The sequence below is a fragment of the Ranitomeya imitator genome, chromosome 1 (genome assembly GCF_032444005.1).
Source record: "Ranitomeya imitator isolate aRanImi1 chromosome 1, aRanImi1.pri, whole genome shotgun sequence".
Classification (NCBI taxonomy): domain Eukaryota; kingdom Metazoa; phylum Chordata; class Amphibia; order Anura; family Dendrobatidae; genus Ranitomeya; species Ranitomeya imitator.
The window spans coordinates 1,179,111,078-1,179,125,984 of NC_091282.1; the positions used below are offsets into that span (position 1 = coordinate 1,179,111,078).

Consider the following 14,907-nt stretch of genomic DNA (forward strand, 5'->3'; position numbering starts at 1 on the left):
CTGTTTTTAAAAAAAAATAAAAATGTATAGCTCTCAGAATATGGTGACAAAAAAAACTAATTTTTTTATACAGCATATTTACTGTGTGATAGCAGCAAAGCATAAAAAAATATTAATCTGGTACTGCTGTAATCTCTCCGACCCGAAGAACAAAGCCATGTCATCACCGATGCTGCATGAAAAACAACAAAAATAAAAACTATTCTTGTGCTGCTGTTTATTTGTTCATTCTGCCTCCCAAAAATTGAAATAAGGCTTGGTTTACACTTATCCTTCACTCTCTGCTGAGCACTTATGTCGGGGTTTCCGTGTCGATCCCAAAAACTGTGATTCTGCGTTTGACACATTAAACACGGTTTTGCAAATACAGTGGGGCAAAAAAGTATTTAGTCAGTCAGCAATAGTGCAAGTTCCACCACTTAAAAAGATGAGAGGCGTCTGTAATTTACATCATAGGTAGACCTCAACTATGGGAGACAAACTGAGAAAAAAAAATCCAGAAAATCACATTGTCTGTTTTTTTAACATTTTATTTGCATATTATGGTGGAAAATAAGTATTTGGTCAGAAACAAAATTTCATCTCAATACTTTGTAATATATCCTTTGTTGGCAATGACAGAGGTCAAACGTTTTCTGTAAGTCTTCACAAGGTTGCCACACACTGTTGTTGGTATGTTGGCCCATTCCTCCATGCAGATCTCCTCTAGAGCAGTGATGTTTTTGGCTTTTCGCTTGGCAACACGGACTTTTAACTCCCTCCAAAGGTTTTCTATAGGGTTGAGATCTGGAGACTGGCTTGGCCACTCCAGGACCTTGAAATGCTTCTTACGAAGCCACTCCTTCGTTGCCCTGGCGGTGTGCTTTGGATCATTGTCATGTTGAAAGACCCAGCCACGTTTTATCTTCAATGCCCTTGCTGATGGAAGGAGGTTTGCACTCAAAATCTCACGATACATGGCCCCATTCATTCTTTCATGTACCCGGATCAGTCGTCCTGGCCCCTTTGCAGAGAAACAGCCCCAAAGCATGATGTTTCCACCACCATGCTTTACAGTAGGTATGGTGTTTGATGGATGCAACTCAGTATTCTTTTTCCTCCAAACACGACAAGTTGTGTTTCTACCAAACAGTTCCAGTTTGGTTTCATCAGACCATAGGACATTCTCCCAAAACTCCTCTGGATCATCCAAATGCTCTCTAGCAAACTTCAGACGGGCCCGGACATGTACTGGCTTAAGCAGTGGGACACGTCTGGCACTGCAGGATCTGAGTCCATGGTGGCGTAGTGTGTTACTTATGGTAGGCCTTGTTACATTGGTCCCAGCTCTCTGCAGTTCATTCACTAGGTCCCCCCGCGTGGTTCTGGGATTTTTGCTCACCGTTCTTGTGATCATTCTGACCCCACGGGGTGGGATTTTGCGTGGAGCCCCAGATCGAGGGAGATTATCAGTGGTCTTGTATGTCTTCCATTTTCTAATTATTGCTCCCACTGTTGATTTCTTCACTCCAAGCTGGTTGGCTATTGCAGATTCAGTCTTCCCAGACTGGTGCAGGGCTACAATTTTGTTTCTGGTGTCCTTTGACAGCTCTTTGGTCTTCACCATAGTGGAGTTTGGAGTCAGACTGTTTGAGGGTGTGCACAGGTGTCTTTTTATACTGATAACAAGTTTAAACAGGTGCCATTACTACAGGTAATGAGTGGAGGAAAGAGGAGACTCTTAAAGAAGAAGTTACAGGTCTGTGAGAGCCAGAAATCTTGATTGTTTGTTTCTGACCAAATACTTATTTTCCACCATAATATGCAAAAAAAAATGATAAAAAAACAGACAATGTGATTTTCTGGATTTTTTTTTCTCAGTTTGTCTCCCATAGTTGAGGTCTACCTATGATGTAAATTACAGACGCCTCTCATCTTTTTAAGTGGTGGAACTTGCACTATTGCTGACTGACTAAATACTTTTTTGCCCCACTGTATGCCTTTCAAAAATTAAGCTATTTACCCAAACAATAGTTTTTGACCATATATGAGGTATCACTGTGTTCAGGAGAAATTGTGTAAGAAATTATGGGATCCATTTTCTCCTATTACACCTTGTGGAAATTATGAATTTGGTGCTAAAAGGTCTTTTAGTGGAAAAAATGTAGTTTTTGGTTTTCCCATTTAAATGTTATAAAGTTTCATGAATCACTTGTAGGTTAAAATTTTTCAATATACCCCTAGATGAATTCCTTGAGGGGTCTAGTTTCCAAAATGGGGTCACTTGAGTCATAATCTATTCGAGAGAAATTTATGCTCCAAAAATCAAATTGAACTCTTTCCTTCCCTTGCAGTGTTTCACCACATATGGTGTGTCATAGTGTTTGGGAGAAATTGGGTAACAAATTATGGGGTTTGTTTTTCTCTATTATATATAGAAAAACTAAAGTCCGGGGGTCCGTTTTCTCCTATTCCTATTTTGTGAAATTACAAATTTAGGGGTAAAACAACATTTTCAAGGAAAAAAATGGATCATTTTCACATCCACGGTTTTTTAAAATTTCAAGTTATTTGTGAAACAACTGTGGATTCAAAATGGGGGGAGGGGTTTTCTTTCCAAAATGGGGTCACTTGTGGGGGTTTGTGCTGTTTTCATGCCTCAGGCGCTCTGCAAATGTGACATGTCCGTAATCTATTCTAGGGAAATTTACACTGCAAATCTCAAATGTGGCGCCTTCCCTTCCCAGCCAGGAGCCAAACAGTAATACTACATGTGGGGGTATCACAGCGCTCAGAAGAAACTGGGTAACAAAGTGCGGGGGTCTACTGTTTTGTTACCTTTTGCAAAAGTAAAAAATTTGGGGATAAAGCAAAATTATTGTGGAAAAAAGACATTTTTCAAGATGACGACAATGTTCTCAAACTCTGTGTAGCGCCTATATACAGACATGTAGAACCGGTTACAGTGAGCGCCCCCTGGTGGTGACTGCGGGGAGACAGAAATGTCCACCTCCTTGCAAAACACGCCAAATTAACAAAAAGCAACGCTCTTGCTTATAACAGTCAGGCTATGTGCACACGTTCAGGATTTCTTGCAGAGATTTCCTGAGCAAAATAGGACAATTTTCTGTAAGAAATCTGCATGCGTTTTTTTTTTTGTGTGGATTTTTCCAGAGATTTCCCAATGCAATGATATAGTGGGAAATCCACAAAAATAATGAACACACTGCGTTTTTTACTGCGATGCATTTTTTCGCGGAAAAAAACGCATCATGTGCACAAAAATTGCGGAATTCATTCTAAATGATGGGATGCATAATGTATGCTGTTTTTTTAGCGGTTTTATAGTGTTTTTATAGTGAAAAAACATGAAAAATCAGCAACGTGTGCACACAGCCTCAATCAGAACACAGCGTCCATTCCCATTAGGCAGTTTACAGTAGAAAATGAAAGTGTGAGCAAGTTGCGGGATGCAGTAACAGACCGGAGGCAGAGCAAGGGTTAACGGTTTTACGTCTAATAGGTGTATACTCCACGCAGGGAGGAGGATGGGGAAACAGGGATATAAAGGAATAAAGGATAAGCAGTTTGGGGAAATGCAAGGTACGACAATCACAACAGGGTTCACGGGTTCTTAGATCCGGGACCCAGCAAAAGAACAGCACAGTTAGCAGAGTTGTCAGAGCCTAATGTACCTGATCTTTCCTGCAGCTCTGGTCACGTAAACACAGACGCTGCCCATGTGCTCCTGTCACTGTGACCGGCAGCCGCTGCCCATGTGCTCCTGTCACTGTGACCGGCAGCCGCTGCCCATGTGCTCCTGTCACTGTGCCCGGCAGCCGCTGCCCATGTGTTCTTGTCACTGTGACCGGCAGCCGCTGCCCATGTGTTCTTGTCACTGTGACCGGCAGCCGCTGCCCATGTGCTCCTGTCACTGTGACCGGCAGCCGCTGCCCTTGTGCTCCTGTCACTGTGACCGGTAGCTGCTGCCCCTGTCACTGTGACCGGCAGCCGCTGCCCCTGCGCTCCTGTCACTGTGACCGGCAGCCGCTGCCCATGCGCTTCTGTCACTGTAACCGGCAGCCGCTGCCCATGCACTTCTGTCACTGTGACCGGCAGCCGCTGCCCATGCACTTCTGTCACTGTGACCGGCAGCCGCTGCCCCTGTGCTTCTGTCACTGTGACCGGCAGCCGCTGCCTATGTGCTTCTGTCACTGTGACCGGCAGCCGCTGCCCCTGTGCTCCTGTCACTGTGACTGGCAGCCGCTGCCCATGTGTTCCTGTCACTCTGACCGGCAGCGGCTGCTCATGTGCTCCTGTCACTGTGATCGGCATCCGCTGCCCATGCACTTCTGTCACTGTGACTGGCAGCCGCTGCCCATGCACTTCTGTCACTGTGACCGGCAGCCGCTGCCCCTGTGCTTCTGTCACTGTGACCGGCAGCCGCTGCCTATGTGCTTCTGTCACTGTGACCGGCAGCCGCTGCCCCTGTGCTCCTGTCACTGTGACCGGCAGCGGCTGCCCATGTGTTCCTGTCACTCTGACCGGCAGTGGCTGCTCATGTGCTCCTGTCACTGTGATCGGCATCCGCTGCCCATGTGCTCCTGTCACTGTGACCGGCAGCCGCTGCCCATGTGCTCCTGTCACTGTGATCGGCAGCCGCTGCCCCTGTGCTCCTGTCACTGTGACCGGCAGCCGCTGCCCATGTGCTTCTGTCACTCTGACCGGCAGCCGCTGCCCATGTGCTTCTGTCACTCTGACCGGCAGCCGCTGCCCCTGTGCTCCTGTCACTGTGACCGGCAGCCGCTGTCCATGTGTTCCTGTCACTCTGACCGGCAGCGGCTGCTCATGTGCTCCTGTCACTGTGATCGGCATCCGCTGCCCATGTGCTCCTGTCACTGTGACCGGCAGCCGCTGCCCTTGTGCTCCTGTCACTGTGAACGGCAGACGCTGCCCCTGTGCTCCTGTCACTGTGACCGGCAGCGGCTGCCCATGTGCTCCTGTCACTGTGACTGGCAGCCACTGCCCCTGTGCTCCTGTCACTGTGACCGGCAGCCGCTGCCCATGTGCTTCTGTCACTCTGACCGGCAGCCGCTGCCCATGTGCTTCTGTCACTCTGACCGGCAGCCACTGCCCATGTGCTCCTGTCACTGTGACCGGCAGCCGCTGCCCATGTGTTCCTGTCACTCTGACCGGCAGCGGCTGCTCATGTGCTCCTGTCACTGTGACCGGCAGCGGCTGCCCATGCGCTCCTGTCACTGTGACCGGCAGCCGCTGCCCCTGTGCTCCTGTCACTGTGACCGGCAGCCGCTGCCCATGTGCTTCTGTCACTCTGACCGGCAGCCGCTGCCCATGTGCTCCTGTCACTGTGATCGGCAGCCGCTGCCCCTGTGCTCCTGTCACTGTGACCGGCAGCCGCTGCCCATGTGCTTCTGTCACTCTGACCGGCAGCCGCTGCCCATGTGCTTCTGTCACTCTGACCGGCAGCCGCTGCCCCTGTGCTCCTGTCACTGTGACCGGCAGCCGCTGCCCATGTGTTCCTGTCACTCTGACCGGCAGCGGCTGCTCATGTCCTCCTGTCACTGTGATCGGCAGCCGCTGCCCATGTGTTCCTGTCACTCTGACCGGCAGCGGCTGCTCATGTGTTCCTGTCACTCTGACCGGCAGCGGCTGCCCATGTCCTCCTGTCAGGCTGTCACTGTGACCGGCAGCCGCTGCCCTTGTGCTCCTGTCACTCTGACCGGCAGCCGCTGCCCATGTTCTTCTGTCACTGTGACCGGCAGCCGCTGCCCCTGTGCTCCTGTCACTCTGACCGGCAGCCGCTGCCCATGCGCTCCTGTCACTGTGACCGGCAGCCGCTGCCCATGCGCTCCTGTCACTGTGACCGGCAGCCGCTGCCCTTGTGCTCCTGTCACTCTGACCAGCAGCCGCTGCCCATGTTCTTCTGTCAATGTGACCGGCAGCCGCTGCCCCTGTGCTCCTGTCACTGTGATCAGCAGCCGCTGCCCATGTTCTCCTGTCACTCTGACCGGCAGCCGCTGCCCATGTGCTTCTGTCACTCTGACCGGCAGCCGCTGCCCATGTGCTCCTGTCACTGTGATCGGCAGCCGCTGCCCCTGTGCTCCTGTCACTGTGACCGGCAGCCGCTGCCCATGTGCTTCTGTCACTCTGACCGGCAGCCGCTGCTCATGTGCTCCTGTCACTGTGATCGGCAGCCGCTGCCCATGTGTTCCTGTCACTCTGACCGGCAGCGGCTGCTCATGTGTTCCTGTCACTCTGACCGGCAGCGGCTGCCCATGTCCTCCTGTCAGGCTGTCACTGTGACCGGCAGCCGCTGCCCTTGTGCTCCTGTCACTCTGACCGGCAGCCGCTGCCCATGTTCTTCTGTCACTGTGACCGGCAGCCGCTGCCCCTGTGCTCCTGTCACTCTGACCGGCAGCCGCTGCCCATGCGCTCCTGTCACTGTGACCGGCAGCCGCTGCCCATGCGCTCCTGTCACTGTGACCGGCAGCCGCTGCCCTTGTGCTCCTGTCACTCTGACCAGCAGCCGCTGCCCATGTTCTTCTGTCACTGTGACCGGCAGCCGCTGCCCCTGTGCTCCTGTCACTGTGATCAGCAGCCGCTGCCCTTGTGCTCCTGTCACTCTGACCGGCAGCCGCTGCCCATGTTCTTCTGTCACTGTGACCGGCAGCCGCTGCCCCTGTGCTCCTGTCACTCTGACCGGCAGCCGCTGCCCATGCGCTCCTGTCACTGTGACCGGCAGCCGCTGCCCTTGTGCTCCTGTCACTCTGACCAGCAGCCGCTGCCCATGTTCTTCTGTCACTGTGACCGGCAGCCGCTGCCCCTGTGCTCCTGTCACTGTGATCAGCAGCCGCTGCCCATGTTCTTCTGTCACTGTGACCGGCAGCCGCTGCCCCTGTGCTCCTGTCACTGTGATCAGCAGCCGCTGCCCCTGTGCTCCTGTCACTCTGACCGGCAGCCGCTGCCCATGCGCTCCTGTCACTGTGACCGGCAGCCGCTGCCCATGCGCTCCTGTCACTGTGACCGGCAGCCGCTGCCCTTGTGCTCCTGTCACTCTGACCAGCAGCCGCTGCCCATGTTCTTCTGTCACTGTGACCGGCAGCCGCTGCCCCTGTGCTCCTGTCACTGTGATCAGCAGCCGCTGCCCCTGTGCTCCTGTCACTCTGACCGGCAGCCGCTGCCCCTGTGCTCCTGTCACTGTGATCAGCAGCCGCTGCCCTTGTGCTCCTGTCACTCTGACCAGCAGCCGCTGCCCATGTTCTCCTGTCACTGTGACCAGCAGCCGCTGCCCATGTTCTTCTGTCACTGTGACCGGCAGCCGCTGCCCCATGTTCTCCTGTCACTGTGATCAGCAGCCGCTGCCCATGTTCTCCTGTCACTGTGACCGGCAGCGGCGGAGCTCAGAATAAGCCACGCCCCGTGACCTTCTTTTCACTACCCGTGTGTAGCCGGTCCCGCCTCTTGCTCGTTACACCAATCACGTTCTGGGTTACGTCACTTGGCACTGTCTCGCTATTGGTTGGTTTTGTTGTCATTCCGTCGGTTGTGACGTTTGCTATTGGCTGAGAGAGGTGAAACGGGTTAGGCTGCGGCCGGAGCTGTCAGTGATGATTCCTCCCGGTGCTGGCGGCTGGTGATGGCGGGCACTGAGCAGGTGACAGCGCGGCGGCGGAGTGCGGAGTCTGCGGAGTGAGCGCTGGCGGCCGGACGTGTGGTGACGGAGAGCAGCGGGTCGCGGCCTTGTTTGCGCTGCTGAGGGAACATGGCCACCATGGAGAAGCTGATGAGAGCATTCGAGTCCCTGAAATCCTTCCAGCAGCAAGGACCGGCGGTGACCGAGGAGCCGGTGCTAAAGGCGTGAGTACCCGGTGATGTCATATCCTGCAGCCCCGAGGTGTGCTGGGACTTATAGTTCTCCTCATAGAAGTCAATGGAATTGTTATCTTCTGATAATGGAGCACGGGAGTGTGCGCTGTGTGTCCGGAGCGTGGGGGGTGCAGGGGTGAGCGCTGTGTCCGGAGCGTGGGGGGTGCAGGGGTGAGCGCTGTGTCCGGAGCGTGGGGGGTGCAGGGGTGAGCGCGGTGTCCGGAGCGTGGGGGGTGCAGGGGTGAGCGCGGTGTCCGGAGCGTGGGGGGTGCAGGGGTGAGCGCCGTGTCTGGAGCGTGGGGTTCGTGGGGTGAGCGCGGTGTCCGGAGCGTGGGGGGTGCAGGGGTGAGCGCGGTGTCCGGAGCGTGGGGGGTGCAGGGGTGAGCGCTGTGTCCGGAGCGTGGGACGTGCAGGGGTGAGCGCTGTGTCCGGAGCATGGGGGGTGCAGGGGTGAGCGCCGTGTCTGGAGCGTGGGGTTCGTGGGGTGAGCGCGGTGTCCGGAGCGTGGGGGGTGCAGGGGTGAGCGCTGTGTCCGGAGCATGGGGGGTGCAGGGGTGAGCGCCGTGTCTGGAGCGTGGGGGGTGCAGGGGTGAGCGCTGTGTCCGGAGCATGGGGGGTGCAGGGGTGAGCGCCGTGTCTGGAGCGTGGGGGGTGCAGGGGTGAGCGCCGTGTCTGGAGCGTGGGGGGTGCAGGGGTGAGCGCTGTGTCCGGAGCGTGGGGGGTGCAGGGGTGAGCGCGGTGTCCGGAGCGTGGGGGGTGCAGGGGTGAGCGCGGTGTCCGGAGCGTGGGGGGTGCAGGGGTGAGCGCGGTGTCCGGAGCGTGGGACGTGCAGGGGTGAGCGCTGTGTCCGGAGCATGGGGGGTGCAGGGGTGAGCGCCGTGTCTGGAGCGTGGGGTTCGTGGGGTGAGCGCGGTGTCCGGAGCGTGGGGGGTGCAGGGGTGAGCGCTGTGTCCGGAGCATGGGGGGTGCAGGGGTGAGCGCCGTGTCTGGAGCGTGGGGGGTGCAGGGGTGAGCGCTGTGTCCGGAGCATGGGGGGTGCAGGGGTGAGCGCCGTGTCTGGAGCGTGGGGGGTGCAGGGGTGAGCGCCGTGTCTGGAGCGTGGGGGGTGCAGGGGTGAGCGCTGTGTCCGGAGCGTGGGGGGTGCAGGGGTGAGCGCTGTGTCCGGAGCGTGGTGGGTGCAGGGGTGAGCGCCGTGTCTGGAGCGTGGGGGGTGCAGGGGTGAGCGCTGTGTCCGGAGCATGGGGGGTGCAGGGGTGAGCGCCGTGTCTGGAGCGTGGGGGGTGCAGGGGTGAGCGCGGTGTCCGGAGCGTGGGACGTGCAGGGGTGAGCGCGGTGTCCGGAGCGTGGGGGGTGCAGGGGTGAGCGCGGTGTCCGGAGCGTGGGACGTGCAGGGGTGAGCGCTGTGTCCGGAGCATGGGGGGTGCAGGGGTGAGCGCCGTGTCTGGAGCGTGGGGTTCGTGGGGTGAGCGCGGTGTCTGGAGCGTGGGGGGTGCAGGGGTGAGCGCTGTGTCCGGAGCATGGGGGGTGCAGGGGTGAGCGCCGTGTCTGGAGCGTGGGGGGTGCAGGGGTGAGCGCTGTGTCCGGAGCATGGGGGGTGCAGGGGTGAGCGCTGTGTCCGGAGCATGGGGGGTGCAGGGGTGCAGGGGTGAGCGTGGGGTGAGCACGGTGTCCGGAGCGTGGGGGTGCAGGGGTGAGCGCGGTGTCCGGAGCGTGGGGGGTGCAGGGGTGAGCGCCGTGTCTGGAGCGTGGGGGTCGTGGGGTGAGCGCGGTGTCCGAAGCGTGGGGAGTGCAGGGGTGAGCGCTGTGAGTCCGGAGCGTGGGGTGAGCGCGGTGTCCGGAGCGTGGGGGTGCAGGGGTGAGCGCCGTGTCTGGAGCGTGGGGGGTGCAGGGGTGAGCGCGGTGTCCGGAGCGTGGGGGGTGCAGAAGTGAGCGCTGTGTGTCCGGAGCGTGGGGGTCGTGGGTAGAGCGCTGTGTCCGGAGCGTGGGGGAGTGCAGGGATGAGCGCTGTGTCCGGAGCGTGGGGGGTGCAGGGGTGAGCGTGGGGGGTGCAGGGGTGAGCGCGGTGTCCGGAGCGTGGGGGGTGCAGGGGTGAGCGTGGTGTCCGGAGCGTGGGGGGTGCAGGGGTGAGTGTGGTGTCCGGAGCGTGGGGGGTGCAGGGGTGAGTGTGGTGTCCGGAGCGTGGGGGGTGCAGGGGTGAGCGCGGTGTACGGAGCGTGGGGGGTGCAGGGGTGAGCGCGGTGTCCGGAGCGTGGGGGGTGCAGGGGTAAGCGCGGTGTCCGGAGCGTGGGGGGTGCAGGGGTGAGTGTGGTGTCCGGAGCGTGGGGGGTGCAGGGGTGAGTGTGGTGTCCGGAGCGTGGGGGGTGCAGGGGTGAGCGTGGTGTCCGGAGCGTGGGGGGTGCAGGGGTGAGCGCGGTGTCCGGAGCGTGGGGGGTGCAGGGGTGAGCGCGGTGTCCGGAGCGTGGGGGGTGCAGGGGTGAGCGCGGTGTCCGGAGTGTGGGGGGTGCAGGGGTGAGCGCGGTGTCCGGAGCGTGGGGGGTGCAGGAGTGAGCCCCGTGTCCGGAGCGTGGGGGTCGTGGGTCGAGCACTGTGTCCGGAGCGTGGGGGGTGCAGGAGTGAGCGCCGTGGGGGTCGTGGGTCGAGCGCTGTGTCCGGAGCGTGGGGGGTGCAGGGGTGAGCGCAGTGTCCGGAGCGTGCGGGGTGCAGGGGTGAGCGCAGTGTCCGGAGCGTGGGGGGTGCAGGGGTGAGCGCGGTGTCCGGAGCGTGGGGGGTGCAGGAGTGAGCGCTGTGTGTCCGGAGCGTGGGGGTCGTGGGTAGAGCGCTGTGTCCGGAGCGTGGTGGAGTGCAGGGATGAGCGCTGTGTCCGGAGCGTGGGGGGTGCAGGGGTGAGCGCAGTGTTCGGAGCGTGGGGGGTGCAGGGGTGAGCGCCGTGTCCGGAGCGTGGGGGGTGCAGGGATGAGCGCCGTGTCCGGAGCGTGGGGGGGGGGGGGGGGGTGCAGGGATGAGCGCTGTGTCCGGAGCGTGGGGGGTGCAGGGGTGAGCGCTGTGTGTCCGGAAGGTGCGGGGGTGAGCGCGATGTCCGGAGCGTGGGGGGGTGCAGGGGTGAGCGCCGTGTCTGGAGCGTGGGGGGTGCAGGGGTGAGCGCTGTGTCCGGAGCGTGGGGGGTGCAGGGGTGAGCGCGGTGTCCGGAGCGTGGGGGGTGCAGGGGTGAGCGCGGTGTCCGGAGCGTGGGGGGTGCAGGGGTGAGCGCGGTGTCCGGAGCGTGGGACGTGCAGGGGTGAGCGCTGTGTCCGGAGCATGGGGGGTGCAGGGGTGAGCGCCGTGTCTGGAGCGTGGGGTGAGCGCGGTGTCCGGAGCGTGGGGGGTGCAGGGGTGAGCGCTGTGTCCGGAGCATGGGGGGTGCAGGGGTGAGCGCCGTGTCTGGAGCGTGGGGGGTGCAGGGGTGAGCGCTGTGTCCGGAGCGTGGGGGGTGCAGGGGTGAGCGCCGTGTCTGGAGCGTGGGGGGTGCAGGGGTGAGCGCCGTGTCTGGAGCGTGGGGGGTGCAGGGGTGAGCGCTGTGTCCGGAGCGTGGGGGGTGCAGGGGTGAGCGCTGTGTCCGGAGCGTGGTGGGTGCAGGGGTGAGCGCCGTGTCTGGAGCGTGGGGGGTGCAGGGGTGAGCGCTGTGTCCGGAGCATGGGGGGTGCAGGGGTGAGCGCCGTGTCTGGAGCGTGGGGGGTGCAGGGGTGAGCGCTGTGTCCGGAGCATGGGGGGTGCAGGGGTGCAGGGGTGAGCGTGGGGTGAGCACGGTGTCCGGAGCGTGGGGGTGCAGGGGTGAGCGCGGTGTCCGGAGCGTGGGGGGTGCAGGGGTGAGCGCCGTGTCTGGAGCGTGGGGGTCGTGGGGTGAGCGCGGTGTCCGAAGCGTGGGGAGTGCAGGGGTGAGCGCTGTGAGTCCGGAGCGTGGGGTGAGCGCGGTGTCCGGAGCGTGGGGGTGCAGGGGTGAGCGCCGTGTCTGGAGCGTGGGGGGTGCAGGGGTGAGCGCGGTGTCCGGAGCGTGGGGGGTGCAGGAGTGAGCGCTGTGTGTCCGGAGCGTGGGGGTCGTGGGTAGAGCGCTGTGTCCGGAGCGTGGGGGAGTGCAGGGATGAGCGCTGTGTCCGGAGCGTGGGGGGTGCAGGGGTGAGCGTGGGGGGTGCAGGGGTGAGCGTGGGGGGTGCAGGGGTGAGCGCCGTGTCTGGTTCGTGGGGTGAGCGCGGTGTCCGGAGCGTGGGGGTGCAGGGGTGAGCGCGGTGTCCGGAGCGTGGGGGGTGCAGGGGTGAGCGCCGTGTCTGGAGCGTGGGGGTCGTGGGGTGAGCGCGGTGTCCGAAGCGTGGGGAGTGCAGGGGTGAGCGCTGTGAGTCCGGAGCGTGGGGTGAGCGCGGTGTCCGGAGCGTGGGGGTGCAGGGGTGAGCGCCGTGTCCGGAGCGTGGGGGGTGCAGGGGTGAGCGCGGTGTCCGGAGCGTGGGGGGTGCAGGGGTGAGCGTGGTGTCCGGAGCGTGGGGGGTGCAGGGGTGAGTGTGGTGTCCGGAGCGTGGGGGGTGCAGGGGTGAGTGTGGTGTCCGGAGCGTGGGGGGTGCAGGGGTGAGCGCGGTGTACGGAGCGTGGGGGGTGCAGGGGTGAGCGCGGTGTCCGGAGCGTGGGGGGTGCAGGGGTGAGCGCGGTGTCCGGAGCGTGGGGGGTGCAGGGGTGAGTGTGGTGTCCGGAGCGTGGGGGGTGCAGGGGTGAGTGTGGTGTCCGGAGCGTGGGGGGTGCAGGGGTGAGTGTGGTGTCCGGAGCGTGGGGGGTGCAGGGGTGAGCGCGGTGTCCGGAGCGTGGGGGGTGCAGGGGTGAGCGCGGTGTCCGGAGCGTGGGGGGTGCAGGGGTGAGCGCGGTGTCCGGAGTGTGGGGGGTGCAGGGGTGAGCGCGGTGTCCGGAGCGTGGGGGGTGCAGGAGTGAGCCCCGTGTCCGGAGCGTGGGGGTCGTGGGTCGAGCACTGTGTCCGGAGCGTGGGGGGTGCAGGAGTGAGCGCCGTGGGGGTCGTGGGTCGAGCGCTGTGTCCGGAGCGTGGGGGGTGCAGGGGTGAGCGCAGTGTCCGGAGCGTGCGGGGTGCAGGGGTGAGCGCAGTGTCCGGAGCGTGGGGGGTGCAGGGGTGAGCGCGGTGTCCGGAGCGTGGGGGGTGCAGGAGTGAGCGCTGTGTGTCCGGAGCGTGGGGGTCGTGGGTAGAGCGCTGTGTCCGGAGCGTGGGGGAGTGCAGGGATGAGCGCTGTGTCCGGAGCGTGGGGGGTGCAGGGGTGAGCGCAGTGTTCGGAGCGTGGGGGGTGCAGGGGTGAGCGCCGTGTCCGGAGCGTGGGGGGTGCAGGGATGAGCGCCGTGTCCGGAGCGTGGGGGGGGGGGGGTGCAGGGATGAGCGCTGTGTCCGGAGCGTGGGGGGTGCAGGGGTGAGCGCTGTGTGTCCGGAAGGTGCGGGGGTGAGCGCGATGTCCGGAGCGTGGGGGGGTGCAGGGATGAGCGCTGTGTCCGGAGCGTGGGGGGTGCAGGGGTGAGCGCTGTGTGTCCGGAAGGTGCGGGGGTGAGCGCGATGTCCGGAGTGTGGGGGGGGTGCAGGGATGAGCGCTGTGTGTCCGGAGTGTGGGGGTCGTGGGTCGAGCGCTGTGTCCGGAGCGTGGGGGTCGTGGGTCGAGCGCTGTGTCCGGAGCGTGGGGGGGTGCAGGGATGAGCGCTGTGTCCGGAGCGTGGGGGGTGCAGGGGTGAGCGCTGTGTCCGGAGCGTGGAGGGTGCGGGGGTGAGCGCTGTGTGTCCGGAGGGTGCGGGGGTGAGCGCTGTGTCTGGGATGTGGGAACACTGGGTCGGGCGCTATGTCTGGAGTGTGCTGGCGCTGCATCCCTACTTGCCCTTATCTGTGACATATTGGACATAATGTGGATATTCTGATGTACCGGTGGCTGCAGATTAGGCTTCTTTCACATTTCCATCGGTACGCGGCCGTCGCTAAGCGACCGATGGACGTTGTTAAAATTCGGCACAACGAGGGCAGCGGATGCAGTTTTTCAGCCCATTCTAAAGTCCCGGGGAGGAGCTAGAGATCTCCGCCCCGGCATGCGCACTCCAATGTGCAGGATGCGACGTACGAAAAAACGTTCCCTTGAACGCTTTTTCGTGATGACGGATGCGATGTGTGGCCATACGTCGCGATCCGTCGGCAATACAAGTCTATGGGAAAAAAACGCATCCTGCGGGCACATTTGCAGGATGCGTTTTTCCAAAAATGACGCATTGCGACGTACACACAAAAACGGAAATGTGAAAGTAGCCTTACGCTCAGTAGACGGTGTTTGGACATCAGACAGTTGATACGTCTGAACACATAAGAGAAGCAGTCGTCAGGATTCTGCACTCCTAGCCGGTGGCCTGTGAGCAGGTTGACAACTTGACTTTTCATTTTCTCTGAAGAAAATGACCATAATTCTGAAGACGTCAGCTGCATTCATGTCCGCTGTAATATGATGAGAATTATAGTATATAGTATCTGTATTAGTTTCTTCAGCTTAAAAAAAATAAATAAGTAATGGCGGCCTCAAATTTATTTTATTAATCTGGGTAAAAAAGTGCCCTATTTTTACTTATTGTCATGGAATTTCTGAACAGTTGGCAGCCTTGCACCTGGGTAAAGGGCCTTTAAAATGAACCTGACAGGTGATAAATGCTGCCCGATCTGTGTGACTCTGACATGCTGCAGTGTTTCAGAGGAAACTTGTATCCTGTGCAGCAGGCAGGGAGAAGCTGCCGGGGACCCGCCACTCCGACTAGTCTCCAGCACAGTCTCGGTCCCCGGCGGCTTCGAGTAAATTTTTCTTTGAAACTTCACAGCATGTCAGAGACAAACATACCTGGCTGAGATCGTACATGCAGTGGGGAAAATAAGTATTTGACACACTGCCGATTTTCCCATCTACAAAGAATGGAGAGGTCTGTAATTTTTATCTTAGGTACATTTCACCTGTGAGAGACAGAATCTAAAAATAAAAATCCAGAAAATAACATTGTATGATTTTT

The 14,907-nt window shown here is 60.3% G+C and overlaps 1 protein-coding gene across 2 annotated transcripts in view; it reads left to right on the forward strand.

Annotated features, from left to right (window-relative positions):
• Window positions 1-7,541: 7,541 nt before the first annotated feature.
• Window positions 7,542-14,907, forward strand: part of HTT (huntingtin) — a 276,760-nt gene continuing 269,394 nt past the window's right edge. Inside the window, exon 1 of one of the 2 annotated variants that reach the window (XM_069744747.1) lies at window positions 7,542-7,857. In XM_069744747.1, the coding sequence (XP_069600848.1) occupies window positions 7,763-7,857 (95 nt within the window). In that variant the 5' untranslated portion in view covers window positions 7,542-7,762. The remainder of the gene's footprint in view (window positions 7,858-14,907) is intronic. The other variant, XM_069744746.1, reaches the window with a different exon arrangement.